The 14,255-nt window shown below is 41.3% G+C and overlaps 1 protein-coding gene across 1 annotated transcript in view; it reads left to right on the top strand.

The window, feature by feature from the left end:
• Positions 1 to 4,503, top strand: part of LOC117380373 (sodium/potassium-transporting ATPase subunit alpha-1) — a 32,081-nt gene extending 27,578 nt beyond the window's left edge. Inside the window, exon 22 of the mRNA XM_033977178.2 lies at positions 1,520 to 4,503. Within this exon, the coding sequence (XP_033833069.1) occupies positions 1,520 to 1,548 (29 nt within the window). The 3' untranslated portion in view covers positions 1,549 to 4,503. The remainder of the gene's footprint in view (positions 1 to 1,519) is intronic.
• The last annotated feature ends 9,752 nt before the right edge of the window (positions 4,504 to 14,255 follow it).

Here is a 14,255-nt window from a genome sequence, read left to right on the forward strand (position 1 = left end):
AGTTTTTAGCTCCATAAATCATTTCCAGACTCGCTCAAAGCATTTCTGCCGTTAAATCACGTTTATTACTACTGCCTGCTCACAGTAACACGTCGAGGCATGTGGCTTATTTGGCTAATTCGCTACGATATTTTTCCTCATGGTGATTCCTTCTGCTGCCAGTGGATGAAACCCTACACCAGATCATAGTATGGGGAGCGCTGAAGCTGGAAAATAGTGTCTGGCTCTATATATATGGTCATTATTTTAAATTGTAAAACATGAAATGCCAAAGCAAAGGCCAATAACTATATAAAAAACATAGCATATAACATAACAGGTGTTTTTAAAGAGTTTTTTAAAGGTCCTATAGTACATAAAATTAGCTCTTAGCGTAATAGTGTAATATGGGCCCTTTAATCTCATTTATGATGTCATTTCTTATTTTTATTTAAAGAGTAGCTTGTCGCACTTTTACATACCAACTTATTTTGTATTGTCCTAAATCAATCCATCAATTATTTTTTAAGTATAGACATAAGGAATTCACTGCGTACCAGAATAATTCCGGGTTTAGTTCAAATCCAATTTTTGTTCCTCCCGACTGGACTTTGAACCGAGACTTCTCCGTCTGACAGTGATCCTAACTGTAATGAGTAAGTCCCGTGTAACAATGCAGGGTGGACACGTCTTGTCAGGGTGCGCTCCTGTCATTTGGGTCTATTTTTAGCGTGCGTTGTGCTGACCCTGCCGAACCCTGTCTGAGCCCCTCACGTCACTGTCGGCCCACCTGATCCACGGTAACATCCCGCGGACCTCCGAGCCAAAAGTCGCCGGCTTTAGTTCGGAGTTTTCCAGTCCATTGCAGGTTCTAACTCATGCTAGATTTACTCCAAGACATCCCCGGAGTTGTTTTCTTTCATTCACACACGTCTGAGTAATCATAAATCGACCTCAGAATGCTTAAATTCAACTTGTGATGTCATCAGGTGGTGCTCCAGAAAGTCCTCAATGTTTTTAAAGTCCATACACCTTCACCAAAATCATCCAGATATTTTAAATGCTTAAAGCAGACCTATTATGACCTACTGCCTCGTTTCCATGGAGATGTTATCACTTTGCTTATGACGTTCCGCAGTATGGCATTAAAATGAAAACTATCAATCTCGCATTTATTCAATTATAGGCGTTTTTGTTGCTAAAGAAATACCTTGAGAAACATGCTGCTTGTCTCTATGGAGATAAGCTTAACAAAACATTAACATCTCCGTGGACACAAGAAATCGGTAGAAAAGTAACCATATCCACCTTTAAATTGCCTATAATGAATATGCAGTTTGAATTTTCCCAAGATTGTTACGTCACAGGTCGAAACCTAGTGCAGTTTTTAGATTAAGATCAGTCTAAAGCTATTCAGGAAAGGTTCATTTCTGTCTTGTTAATGTGACTTTTTTAATATCAATACCTTCTCACATGAGTATCTAGTTTTGTTACTTTTGTGTACAAATGTATTTAGTTGTATATTTTTATGTTTTTCCAGGCTGGGTGGAGCAGGAGACGTACTACTGAGCACAGACCGGGAGAAGTCATTCATTCTTTCCTACACTCGCTGCCATGTTACATCTGTGTTTAAAGTTTTTAGTCCAACCAAAACGAAAGAAAAAGCCAAACATGGGTAACTTATACATTTCTATGTGACGATCACAATAAAACTTGTCTAAAACTGTTGTACTAAAGCCTGGTTTGGTAGTTTGTTCATTCAAGTGTTATAGCGTCCTATTTCACGCAGAGCTAGTTACGCGTTCACTGTTGGGTTTAGCAGAGTATTAAACAAACTAAAGAAACATTGGCATTTTAATTTACTTTAATTATGTTTTACATTTTTAGATTTTATACCCAATGGACCACTCCAACCTGACAATACAACCGTACACTTCAATCATTGCTACATGTAAAAATCATGGTCCCTGATATATTTCTTCCCAAATTTTAGTCAATTTCGAAATAGTTGGGCTACTAATAATATTCCTAAAACTTGGAGTAAAAACTTCTAACTAAGCAAAACTGTAAATGGTATTTTGTAATAAGGTCACAAAACACTTGTGGGAAGAGTAGTGGGAAGTGTAGCCAAAAATTTTGTCAAGTTAGTGTGCTCTTGCTTTCAATAAATGTGCTCAAGTAAATACAGAGAGGGGTATTACGCAAATTAGACTTTTTGAGCATTTTACAGTGTTATAATGTTATTTCCTCACCAAAAACATTCTTGAAGACGTTTTCGATGTCATCCATGCATGTTTGAGTAATTTTGCAATCTCTCCTGGGCTCTATTCGATTTATCGTTACGGTTAGCTGTATGATCATGTACAACGCTCCGCCCACAAGCCTACGTCACCCATGCCTCCACACAACAATCCTCCATAAATACATATAAGCATGATACAAAACAATACACAACAACTTCACAAACCTGATGTGATGTGCAGTCGTTTCATTAGCGGGATGCGCGCTGATTGTGCTGTGATAGCGCTCTGAAGGGGGAGTGACTTAGCACAAATATGTTATGTGTTAAAACTTAATACCCCATAGTAGCGCAATACCCTCTCTTTAAACTACTCTTAGTTAGATCGCGCTGCACCGTGGAGATACACAAGTTTAATGCCAAACCGTGGAACATCCCAGGCAAAGGATTAGCTTCTCCGTGGAGACAAGAAGGTGGCGGAACCTACAGCAGAAAACACGCAATTAAAACTTAACTTGAACATTAATTACGACCTGGATACCTATCAGAGGGTTACAAATGAAATGGTTGAACAAGATCATTAAAATATACAACTGGGGCACGACAAAATATAAAAAATACATTAGCTTACATTAGCATCTGTCTGAGTAAAGCTAATGCGCGAGGTAGCACCATAATCTGAAGCAGTTTGGTCCATTTTATTGACCAAACAGTGACAATGAACTGGTACCTCTGTAGTGTGGTTATCTCTATTGTGTTTGCTCAGGTCATTATAGACTCCAGCTCCTGCCCTCCAGTGAGCGCGAGCAGCCGACCAGAAAATACATGGACCGCTTCAGCAAATAGGAATCTAACTAAGTTCCCTGCCAGAGGTGGTAGAAAAGCGTAAACTTGTGCTCAGGTAGGCTAACGGTAGCTTATCCGTACTCCTCATTTGGTGGAACTGCCTCTTAAAGCTGTTAAAGCAAGGGTCAAACTCAAATTTACAGTGGGCCAATATTAAAACTAAGACAAATTCATGGGCACCTGACTTTAGTTTTGCTTCAATAAAAATCTGGAACAACTCAAGCTTGATATTACAAACATATTAGAAATTACATTTGAAATAAAAAACACATCAGTAGTATTCATGTCTCTTCCTGTAGCAATTAATTTAGCTGAGGTGACCAACAGCTTGGTCGCTAATGAGTGTCAACAAAAAAGGAGGAGCACTTGCCAGTCTCAACCCCAGCGTACTAGTAAAGCATTCTGGGATTTGTAGTATTAGTGGTGCATGTGCTATATACCGGCGGGTCAGCTCTAACGCACCTTCGATATGAGTTCACGGGGCCAAATATATTTACAAAGTGGGCCAGATTTGGTCCCTGGGCCCGAGTTTGACGTGTGAGTTAAAGTATGTCATTTTTAAGCAAAACGTGTGGAATCGTGCTCCAGATAGTTGGAAAAGTAACTGTCTGGATGTAAGTTAGTGTGAAACCATTGAAAATAATACAACACCTTTAAAGCAGACACATTGCGTTTGTGTCTGCTCATAGTTATAATCTCTGACACTGGTGGATCTTCATGTTATAATTTTGACATTTTAAATCACAATATTCATCTAAAACAACTTAATAAAAGAAACAAACTGCTGACTTCTGAGTTAGAAAGCTGTGGTGCTCAATGGGAGTTGACATTGCCGCAAACGCCATCAAAACAAAGCGGCACATGCTGTCGGCGCCCCCTGTCGCGGGGCCTCCTAGTTACACTTCACACAGATTTCTTTTTTTTTTATTTATTCCAAAATTACTACATGACACAAGTTCTAGTCCAGACTTTTACGTGGACCTTCAGGACCTTTTTTATTTCATTTTTTGTGATGCAGAAGACAGGTATTAACAGATGCACAGAAGACAAGACAAGACACATACAAAAAAAGGGCAAAAACAACAAAACTAACGAACGAGGTTGACATCTGGTTTGGGACTTGGTGATGAATTCTACTGAAATTTGGGAGAAATATACACTACCAATCAGACGTTTGGACACAACTTCTCATTTCATTTTTTTTAATTTTTACTACTTTCTTCATTTTAGATAAATACAAAAGACATCCACTATATGTAGCAAGATATATAGAATTATGTAGTAAAGTAGTTTGTATTTTCTGACAAAGAAAAAGGTGGTTACTTTGAGGATTTGAAAGTATTAGTATGTTTTTCCTCTGCTGTATGATTCCATATATCTTGGTGTATATATTAGATGTCTTCTGTATGTTTCTATAATGTAGAAAGTAGTAAAAATGTAAAATAAATAAATTGAGTGTGTGTCCAAACTTTTGACTATATAAATAAATTAAATAAAATTATAAAACCAATGCATAATGTCTCTCTCTCCTCTACTCTTACTCCTCCCCTTTCTCTCTTCTCTCGCTCCCTTTTTATCACTCCCACCGTACTGACAACTCTCCTCCTCCCCGTCTCTCCCTCATTTTCCCTTTACCTCTCTCTTTCTTTCTTTCCTTCCTTCCTCTCTCTACCCCCCTTTCTCTCTCTGTCCCCTCTCTCTCTCTCTCACTTCACTGATCTGTCTCCTCCCCCCCTCTCCCTCTCACTCTCCTTTTTCCTCTCACTCTCTTTTGCGTATTCCCTTCTTCACTCTTACTCCCCACTCTCCTGTTATCTGTCTCTCTTTTTCACACTTTCCTCCTTTGTTTTTTCTCCGTCTCTCTTCCTCACACAATCTCTTGCTCTTTTTTCTCCATATATCTCTTCCTCTCACTCCCTGTTTCTCTCAATTTTCCTCTTTCACCTTCCTCACACTCTCTTCTCTCACTTTTCACATGTATCTTTTTCACTCCTCTTTTGATTTCCCTCCTTTTAGTTCATATTATAAACCAGCGCATTATGTGTAATTGATAAAATAATGGAGCAATGTGTTTAGACATCTCCATAGATCTGACCCGTAACTTGCGTCTCCAGCTTGACTCATGGGGGATTGGGAAGTTTTAATGCCATACCGTGGAACATTCCAGCTAAAGAAATAACCCCCGTAGAGGGAAACATCTGCCATATGAGCCTACTATCTTGAAAATGAAGAGAAACGAGGGAGCGATTTTGTTCGGACTTTGACGTATGTGATTTCAGACGTGTCATCAATTTATGCTCGGACCCGTCTCGCAACCGTGGCGGCCTTGGTGATACTAGTGAGATAAACTGTTGCCGTGGCGATAGAGCGAAAGGTACGGCTGACACGAGGGAGGAGAGTGAGAGAAAGAAAGGGGGAGTGAGGAGGGGGATGAGAAAGGGAGAGCAAGGAGTAGAGAGATGAGGAAGATCAGTGATGAGAGAGAGAGAGAAACAGGACAGAGGGGAGAGAGAAGGGGGTGTAGAGAGGGAGGAGGCAGATCAGTGAAGAGAAAGAGACAGAGAGGGGGAGAAAGAAAGAGAAGGAGAGAGAGAAAGGGAAGGGGACAGATTAGTGAAGAGAGCAAGGGAACAGGGGGAGAGAGAGAAGGGGGTAGAGAGAGCGAGAGGGAGGAGGCAGATCAGTGAAGAGAGAAAGAGAGAGAAAGGGAGAGAGAAAAAAGGGGTAGAGAGAAAAAAGGAGGAGAGAGATCAGTAAAGAGAGAGAGAGAGGGAGGGAGAGAGAAAAAGGGGATGGAGACAGGGAGGAGGCAGATTGGTAAAGAGAGAGAGAAGGGGGGAAGAGAGAGAAAGAGAAAGAGAAGAGGGGGTAGAGAGAGAGAGAGATGGAGGAAGGAATGGGAGAGAGGGGTAAAGGAAAAATGAGAAAGAGAGAGTGGAGAGGAGAGTGAGCAAAAGGTAGAAATAGAGAGTGAGTAGGGGAATGAGAAAGGGAGAGCAAGGGGGGAGAGACAGAGTGAAGAGGCAGATCGGTGAAGAGAGAGAGGAGAGAGAGTACACATATGTACTTGGAGAGAAAGAGAGGAAGAAAAGTGAGAGAGGGGTAAAGGAAAAATGAGGGAGAGAGAGAGGTATCGATAAAGTAGGAGAGATAAAAATGGAGAGAGAGAGCAGAAAAAGAAGAGTGCGAGAGATAGAGAGGACAGTCACATTATCATGCCTTCATCCTCCGTTCACAAAGCAAAAGCAGACCCCCCCGATCCCAATGTGCCTGTTGCCATGGAAACCTCTCTCTCCTCTGCTCTTACTCCTCCCCCTCTCCCTTCCTCACTCCTGTTTTTCTTCTCTCTATTTCTTTTTTGTCACTCTCGCTTTATTGATAACTCTATCTCCTTTTTTCCTCTCTCTGACTTTTTCTCCTCTCCGTCTCTCTGTTGTTTTTCCTTCACCTCTCTCTTTCTGCCTTTTCTTCTTTCCTCTCTCTACCCCTCTTTTCTCTCTCTGCCCCCCTCTCTCTCGCTCGCTTTATTTATCTGTCTCTTCTCCCTCTCTCCTCTCACTTTCCCTTTCTCTCTCTCTCTTTTGCTCACTCTCCTTTTTTCTCTCTTTCTCTTCCTCACACTATCTCTTGCTCTTTTTCTCCATCTCCTCCTCACACTCCCTCTCTCATTTCTCCTCTTTAACCTCCCCCTCACACATTCTCTCCTCTTTTCTCACTTTCTGTCTATCTTTTTGACCCGTCTTCACTCTCTCTTTCTCACTCTTGCTGTATCCCCTCCTCTCTCTCTCTCTCTTTCTCTTCCTTCCTTCCCTCTTTGTCCTCCCATCTCTCCCTTTCTCACTCCCTTTTTGTTCTCCCCACTCTCTCTCTCTTTCTCTCCCCTCTCTCTCTTGGACTCCTCTCTTTTGCTATCTTCCTCTCCTTTGCTCTTTCCCTCTGTCTACCTGCCTGTGTCTCTCTCTCTTTCTTGCTCCTAATTCTCTCCTCTCTCTAGCTCTATCCGTCTCTCCACCTCTCCCTATGCCGTCGATGCCTCTCTCTCTCCCTCTTTCACTCCTTTCTCCTCTCGCTCTCTGTACCTCTATCCCTCAGTCCATCTCTTTCTCTCCATCTCCTCCCCTCAATCTTGCTCTCTCTCTCTTTCTCTCCATTCTCCCTCTCTCTCTTCCCCTCATCCTTCACTCCATCTCTTTCTCTCCATCTCTCCCTCCCTCTCGATCCCTCTCTCTCTTCCTCTTTCTCTCCTCTGACATCTAAATAAAATCGGTGCTATTTATAGAACGCCTCGGCTAACACGCACACGCTAGCACATACACACATGGCAACAAAAATACTGGAAGAGTACTACACATATGTACTTCATATACACAGAATACTACACATGTTATATACAGAATCCTAGAATATACTTGCTCATATATGCAGAATCTTACACATACGCACTTCATATACTCATATTATACACAGAATCCTACACACATGTACTTCATATTAAACATAAAATACTACACATATGTACTTCATATACACAGAATACTACACATATGTACTTCATATACACATTATACACATGTACTTACTGACATATCATATACAGAATCCTACATATATACTTGCTCATATACACAGAATCTTACAAATATGCATTTCATATACTCAGAATACTACACATATTTATTTCCTCATGTACGGTATTTTCATATACATGTATACTTCATGTTATACACAGATTCTTACACATATGTACTTGTACTTGCTCACATGTACATCGAATCCTACACATGTGTACTTCATATACATAGAATACTACACATACAATATTTACTTGCTCATGTACGGTATTATTCACAGAATTCTACATATACACTTAATGTTATACACAGATTCTTACACACATATACTTGTACTTGCTCACATATGCGCAGAATCCTACAAATATGCACTTCAAATACACAGAATCCTACACATATGCACTTCAAATACACAGAATCCTACACATATGCACTTCAAATACACAGAATCCTACACATATGGACTTCAAATACACAGAATCCTACACAAATGCACTTGTACTTGCTCACATACGCACAGAACCCTACACATATATACTTGCTGATGTATCCTACACAGTACACGTATATGAAGACATCCATACAGTGTTATCGCTCTGAGCTACTGCTGCGTCTCCATCTGTGAGCTGCTCCACCTGTGCAACTTTTATTTACATCTCAGTCTGTCAGAGCCAAGAGCCAAGACTGTACCACACAGAGCAGACGGGACCTTGTACACGGGGAGAAACGGGGGATCTGTCCAGAGCAGCAGAGGGGTCAGCAGATTTTTAGGAATAAATTCTACTTCCTGTGAGCTCCACCTCTCTCTCTGAACATACCCGTAAACCCGGTGCCCTATAAATCCCGTGTTGCTAGCCACGTAACTGCGTTCTTCTCTCAGGTTTGCGTTTCGTATTCAGTCACCGTTCAAAGATGTTCAAGAAATTCATTAGTCGTACAAAAGAAAAGATGATTTGTACCAGATTTAGCTAATACTACTTTCCCTGGACAGGTGAACACACATTAAAAATACACTTTTCATTACAATTACGTCATAAAACCAACATTTCATCGTTAGCATTAGCAGTAAAATACAATAAAATGACCCCGTGTCCAGTACTCGATGTTTCCGACAGTCCAATCCAATATAAAAATCATTAAGTGCAGTAAAATTATTCAAATCTACAGACAATTTCAGACTGTCTAGAAGCTTATTCGACTGTCTGATGGTTTAAAAAGAGAAGTCCGCCTGAGCAAACGCCAAGAATCTGGGATGGACGCAGCGAGGACAGTACGCTCATTATGGACTGGTGGAGCCGTTCACACTGAGCGGCCCCTGTTTTATGTACCCATTATAGTGTAGTCTAATCTCTATTGTCACTGCGCTGTTCTGTGTCCTGTGTCTCCAAATGCGAACAGTTTAGTCCAACGCACAAAGCTCAAACTGGTTTTGTTTATGCCGAATCGACTACTGCATACCGCCCTCGCCGCGTCCATCCCATATCCGTGGATGTTCCAGGTACAACATGAGCTGCCACAAGCCCTGAAGAACGGTAGAAGGCTTCAAGACGACGGGAACGGATTAATGGTGAAAATCGTGCACAAAAAAAAAAAAATCGACTCCAACACCTACATCGGTTTTTGCCCAATGTGGGAGCTATATAGGATGTTGGTTGCTATGGTAATGCGTAATGGGCGGGGTTCACGTGGGCAAAGTTGATTCAAAGGTACGGGGTTTCCTTACTGTCGGAGAATGGAGAGGGAAGACGGCGAGTAGCTATATTTTTCGTTGACCACTTCATTTTTGCTGGTTACCATACTCATTTTGGCGCTGCTTCGTTAAACCACCAGAAAATGCATTAAGCTACTCAGTCTACTTCTTACAAACGGCAGCGCGTCAGACAGAAGTACTGCGCTCGATCTCGTCTCTAAGTGACAAAAGCTCACTGTTGGTACACCCATAAAATCCTAAAAAATTCGCCAAACTGCTTATAATTTCATGTAGCGTACAGTCAGCACACAAGAACAAGAACATATGATGGCAAAACGTCAAAAAGAGGCTGATAATTCTAAAAGGATGAACAAAAGACAAGCCCAAACAAACATCTCAGTGTAGCTCAGGAGGTCGAGTTATCAAATCCAGTGTTGGGACAGTTTAAGGCGAGTAACATCCCTCAGGACACAAGTGTCACGGATGAGACGAGCCAATCCCTCTACAACGTCTTTTTATATTTGGTGTAGAAAGCCCGTGGTTGTGGTAAAGAAGGAGCTGAGCCGGAAGGCGAAGCTCTCGATTTACCGGTCAATCTACGTTCCTACCCTCACCTATGGTCATGAGCTCTGGGTAATGACCGAAAGGACAAGATCGCGGATACAAGCGGCTGAAATGGGCTTCCTCCGCAGAGTGGCCGGGCGCACCCTTAGGGATAGGGTGAGGAGCTCGGTCACACGGGAGGAGCTCGGAGTAGAGCCGCTGCTCCTATGCGTTGAGAGGAACCAGCTGAGGTGGCTCGGGCATCTGCTCAGGATGCCTCCTGGACGCCTCCCTAGGGAGGTGTTCTGGGCATGTCCCACTGGGAGGAGGCCCCGGGGAAGACCCAGGATACGCTGGAGGGACTATGTCTCTCGGCTGGCCTGGGAACGCCTTGGGGTCCCACCGGAGGCGCTGGAGGACGTGTCCGGAGTGAGGGAAGTCTGGGAGTCCCTGCTTAGACTGCTGCCCCCGCGACCCGGCTCCGGATAAGCGGAAGAAAATGGATGGATGGATGGAAAGCCCGTCGCATTGTTGAAAAAAAAAAAAGTCTGTAGCATCTCAGAGTATGGTTTGCTCCACGCAGCATCGCCATGGATACAGGAAAAACAAACTGCTCAAATTAAACAATCCAATAATCCTTAACTTCCGTCCTTTGAGCTGTGCATACATTCTCGTTTATGTAATTCATTTTATTTCATGTATTTGTTGTGGTTACAGTTTGTTTCTGCCTTTATTCAGATGGTGACAGTACATTCCTGTATACATATAAAAATAGACACAGTACTTCTTCTTCTTCTTCTTCTTCTTCTTCCACAGGACGTTAGATCTGTCTGGGTTTTATCTTGTCAGCCGGAGCACGGGCCCGACCGGTGATAAGGTCTGTTAGGATATAGCCATGCAGACAGCCGGTGACACGCTCCACGTATCAGGGCACAATGGAAGTCTAAAGAGGCGCTCGGGGATCATTCTCAAGCTGTTAGTGCGGTCACTGATAGAACAGGACCGGGAGAGGTGGAAGAGGGGCCCGGAATGTTCTATAGGGGCCCCAAAAGCTGAAGTTAAAAAAGATACGCTTAGAGGGAGATATATAGAACAACAGTGCAAACATGACTTATTAATCCAGGCATGCCCAAACTGTGGCCCAGGAGCCAAATGCGGCCCTCAGACCAATTTTTCTCGGCCCTCAACTTCCAGGTGAATTGGCCCATATTACTTTAAACTGTACTTTTTACTGTATATTTCTGAAAATCTACTGTAACAAGCCTATATCAAATATTTAATGTGTCCCACTGAGGATGTAAGTATGATTAAAGGTCTAGTACTTGTAATAATAACGCAGATTTGAAGTATTCATTGTATTCGCGACCAGTCCATGGCCCTCAATCGGCCCTCAGCTTTGTCTGTGTTTTTATGTGGCCCTTAATGACAAAAGTTTGGACACCCCTGTATTAAGATGACCGGTATTATAGACTGACCAGTTTAGTACGGATACATCAAATCACCATGGCGACCGTATGTGGCGCCATCTTGGAACGTACTTTAAATTGCAATATTTATCAAAAACCAATGGGAGTTGCAAGGTACAGTACTGTTCAGATGTGGGGCTTGTCTCCATAGATTTGTTACTGCTTTGCCCAAAGTTGTCCAGAAAATAAAGCTTATATTTGCATTTAATCAGTTACAAGTGTTTTTAAAATTGCTTAAGAAAATACTTGTAGTGGAGTCACTTGTCGTATGGCGGAACCTTCCAGACAAAGCAATAACATCTCCATGACGACAAGAAGGGTTCAGATCAACAATTTGCAGAGGAGCAGGGTAGAGTATGAGTAGTGTTACTTCAAAAAAATATGACTCAAGTAGAAGTACAAAGTAGTGGTCCAAGAAATCACATCAAATCAAGTAAGAGTAAAAAAAGCACTTGGAAAAACGAGTACCTAAGAGTAGCTTAAAGAGTAACTGTCGGAACCTAACATCTGATTTATAATTTGAAGGACAAAACAAGAAATAATGTACCAAATCTGGGGTTTTCAAAGGATAGACACTAAAATAAGACAAATGAAATCATATCTGAAGGAGATGTCTGCGTAATCCCTCAATCGTCCAGGTCTGATCCATCGTAAAAGCCAAAGTTTAACCTGTTAACTGGATAAAAAAAGTTGTAGGAGTGAAGACGTTTCGCTGTTCATTCAAACCGTTTCTTCAGTTCCAGTCAGATTACTAGTGGACACTGCCTTATATGTATCTGAAGGGATATTATTTACAGTTTCAGCCTTAATGGGCCTACTGGCTAGCTCTATTGTTCTCTTTGTTTCCTTTGTTCGCTTTGGGTCTGAGGATGGAGTTATCTAAAGGAGCGCAACACAAATGTTCAAACCATTTCACAATGTCGACATAAAGCTTAGACTTAGTCACAGTGGGAAGAGTAACCACAACTTATACTCGAGTAAGAGTACTGTTACGCTACAAAATATACGACTCAAGTGGAAGTAAAAGTGCTAGAAAAGTACAAGTTTGGCAAATACACAAAGCTGGAAACGTCCCTATAGTAAAAACTGAAGACACAGCTGCTTCCAGTAAAACCTGACCTGAATCTGAACGATATTTTCACCCAGTTTATATAAATATATCAAAACGGTTTCATATTTTAATAAACAGCTGCTTATTTCTAGGATCAGAAGATGAGCAACTAAATCTGACATTTGAGCGTAAGGATAAAAAGCTCCTACAACAGATGCAACTCGTGCAACAGTGTGCTACCGGGGCATCTGAAGTAAAGCCCGTTCTGTGTGGGAATATGCTAGGACAGACAAAGACAGGGGGCCTCTATAGGAGCGTTCACACACGAGGGCCCCATGCTATACGGGACCCAACTGACTGCACTGTCCCATATTGAAGAATACAGGAGTTGAGCTGTGATTGTTTTAGAAAAGTGGTGATGATTTTACCGTCTGACCTTAAGTAAAAGCTCTACAAAACAGTACAATTAAAGAAACTGTATGTGCTCCTGTGCTCTTACTGTTTAAAAAAGTATTAAGGTTGTTTTTGGAGCGATTCGTGCAACCTTTTATCGCCGACCAACTCCCGTTTTCACCGCTACTGATGTACGCCCACTACAATTTTACTTTCTCTATCCGTGATCCGGTTAGTATTCGGCGGAATCATGTAGTCATTTTGGTATTTTTGGCTTTTATTAAGTCGTTTTGATCAATATTGTGATGTAAAACAAAGGTGTCATAGATTATAACTACATAGCAAGTCGTGCATGTTTGAACAATCTTTTATCGCTTATTTTCAAGACGCCATATCGCCAAACAACTCCCGTTTTCACTGCCACTGATGTACGCCCACTGTGACGCACTTACTTTGTTCTACAGTGTCACTTTCTCAGTCTGTAATCTGCTTAATGTTTGGCAGCATTGTGCAGTCATTTTAGTGCAAATGAAAAATAAATAATCGGCCACTCGTTAGCTTGATCTGCAGCTCAGAACTTCCAGAATTTTGCTTGTCTATGGTGCTGGGGTTTAGGTAGTGAACATTCAGATCAGAGAGAGTCCTTTTAGGTTCAAACCAATGTCCAATGTTTTTGTAATTAAGAGTAAATCGGCATTACAGTCGTTATCAGTAAAAGCTATATTTGATTTGAACATGTTTACGTCGTATCTTTGCATTACAACACCGCCTTGCTCATGTTAATCTGCAAATACTGTGGTGTAGTTGGATAAATATAACGGGAGAATGGAGAAGAGATTCAACAACATTTAACATAAATACCAGGGCGTTAAACATTGGCGTCAAAACAGGAGAGAAGCTGGTTCAGTTCCCCTAAATGGAAAAGCACATACTGTAGATTGGACAGTTCATCCTTAATGCCCACCCAAGTTACAATAATGCTGCTGGTTGTGGCAGGAAGGGCATCTGGCATAAAACCCCCCCCAAAAAACCAAAAATGCAATTAATAGTAACAGCATACTATTTCCTGAAATGCTGTTTTGGGGCGTTCACTCAATAGAATTTGATTATGTCAAAAATGCAGATGATGGTAATGGGCCAGCAGCTATAGGCCCTGTCACTAATAATATTATAGCTTCAATGAAACGTATTGAATGAAACTAAAGCTGCAATGCCTAACTTTTCTGGTGGAGGGTTTGTCATTTGCTTGTCACCATGGAGATGCTATTACTTTGCCCGGAATGCTTCACAGTATGGCATTTTTGTTATCTATTTCATTTAACCAACTGATATTTTTTAATTGCATAAATAAGTAAATGAATAAATAAAAATAAAATAATAATAATAATAATAATAATAATAATAATAATAATAATAATAATAATAATAATAATAAATAAAACAAAATAAAATAAATAAATAAATAAATACAAATGCC

The sequence above is a fragment of the Periophthalmus magnuspinnatus genome, chromosome 2 (assembly GCF_009829125.3).
Source record: "Periophthalmus magnuspinnatus isolate fPerMag1 chromosome 2, fPerMag1.2.pri, whole genome shotgun sequence".
In the NCBI taxonomy this organism is placed as follows: domain Eukaryota; kingdom Metazoa; phylum Chordata; class Actinopteri; order Gobiiformes; family Gobiidae; genus Periophthalmus; species Periophthalmus magnuspinnatus.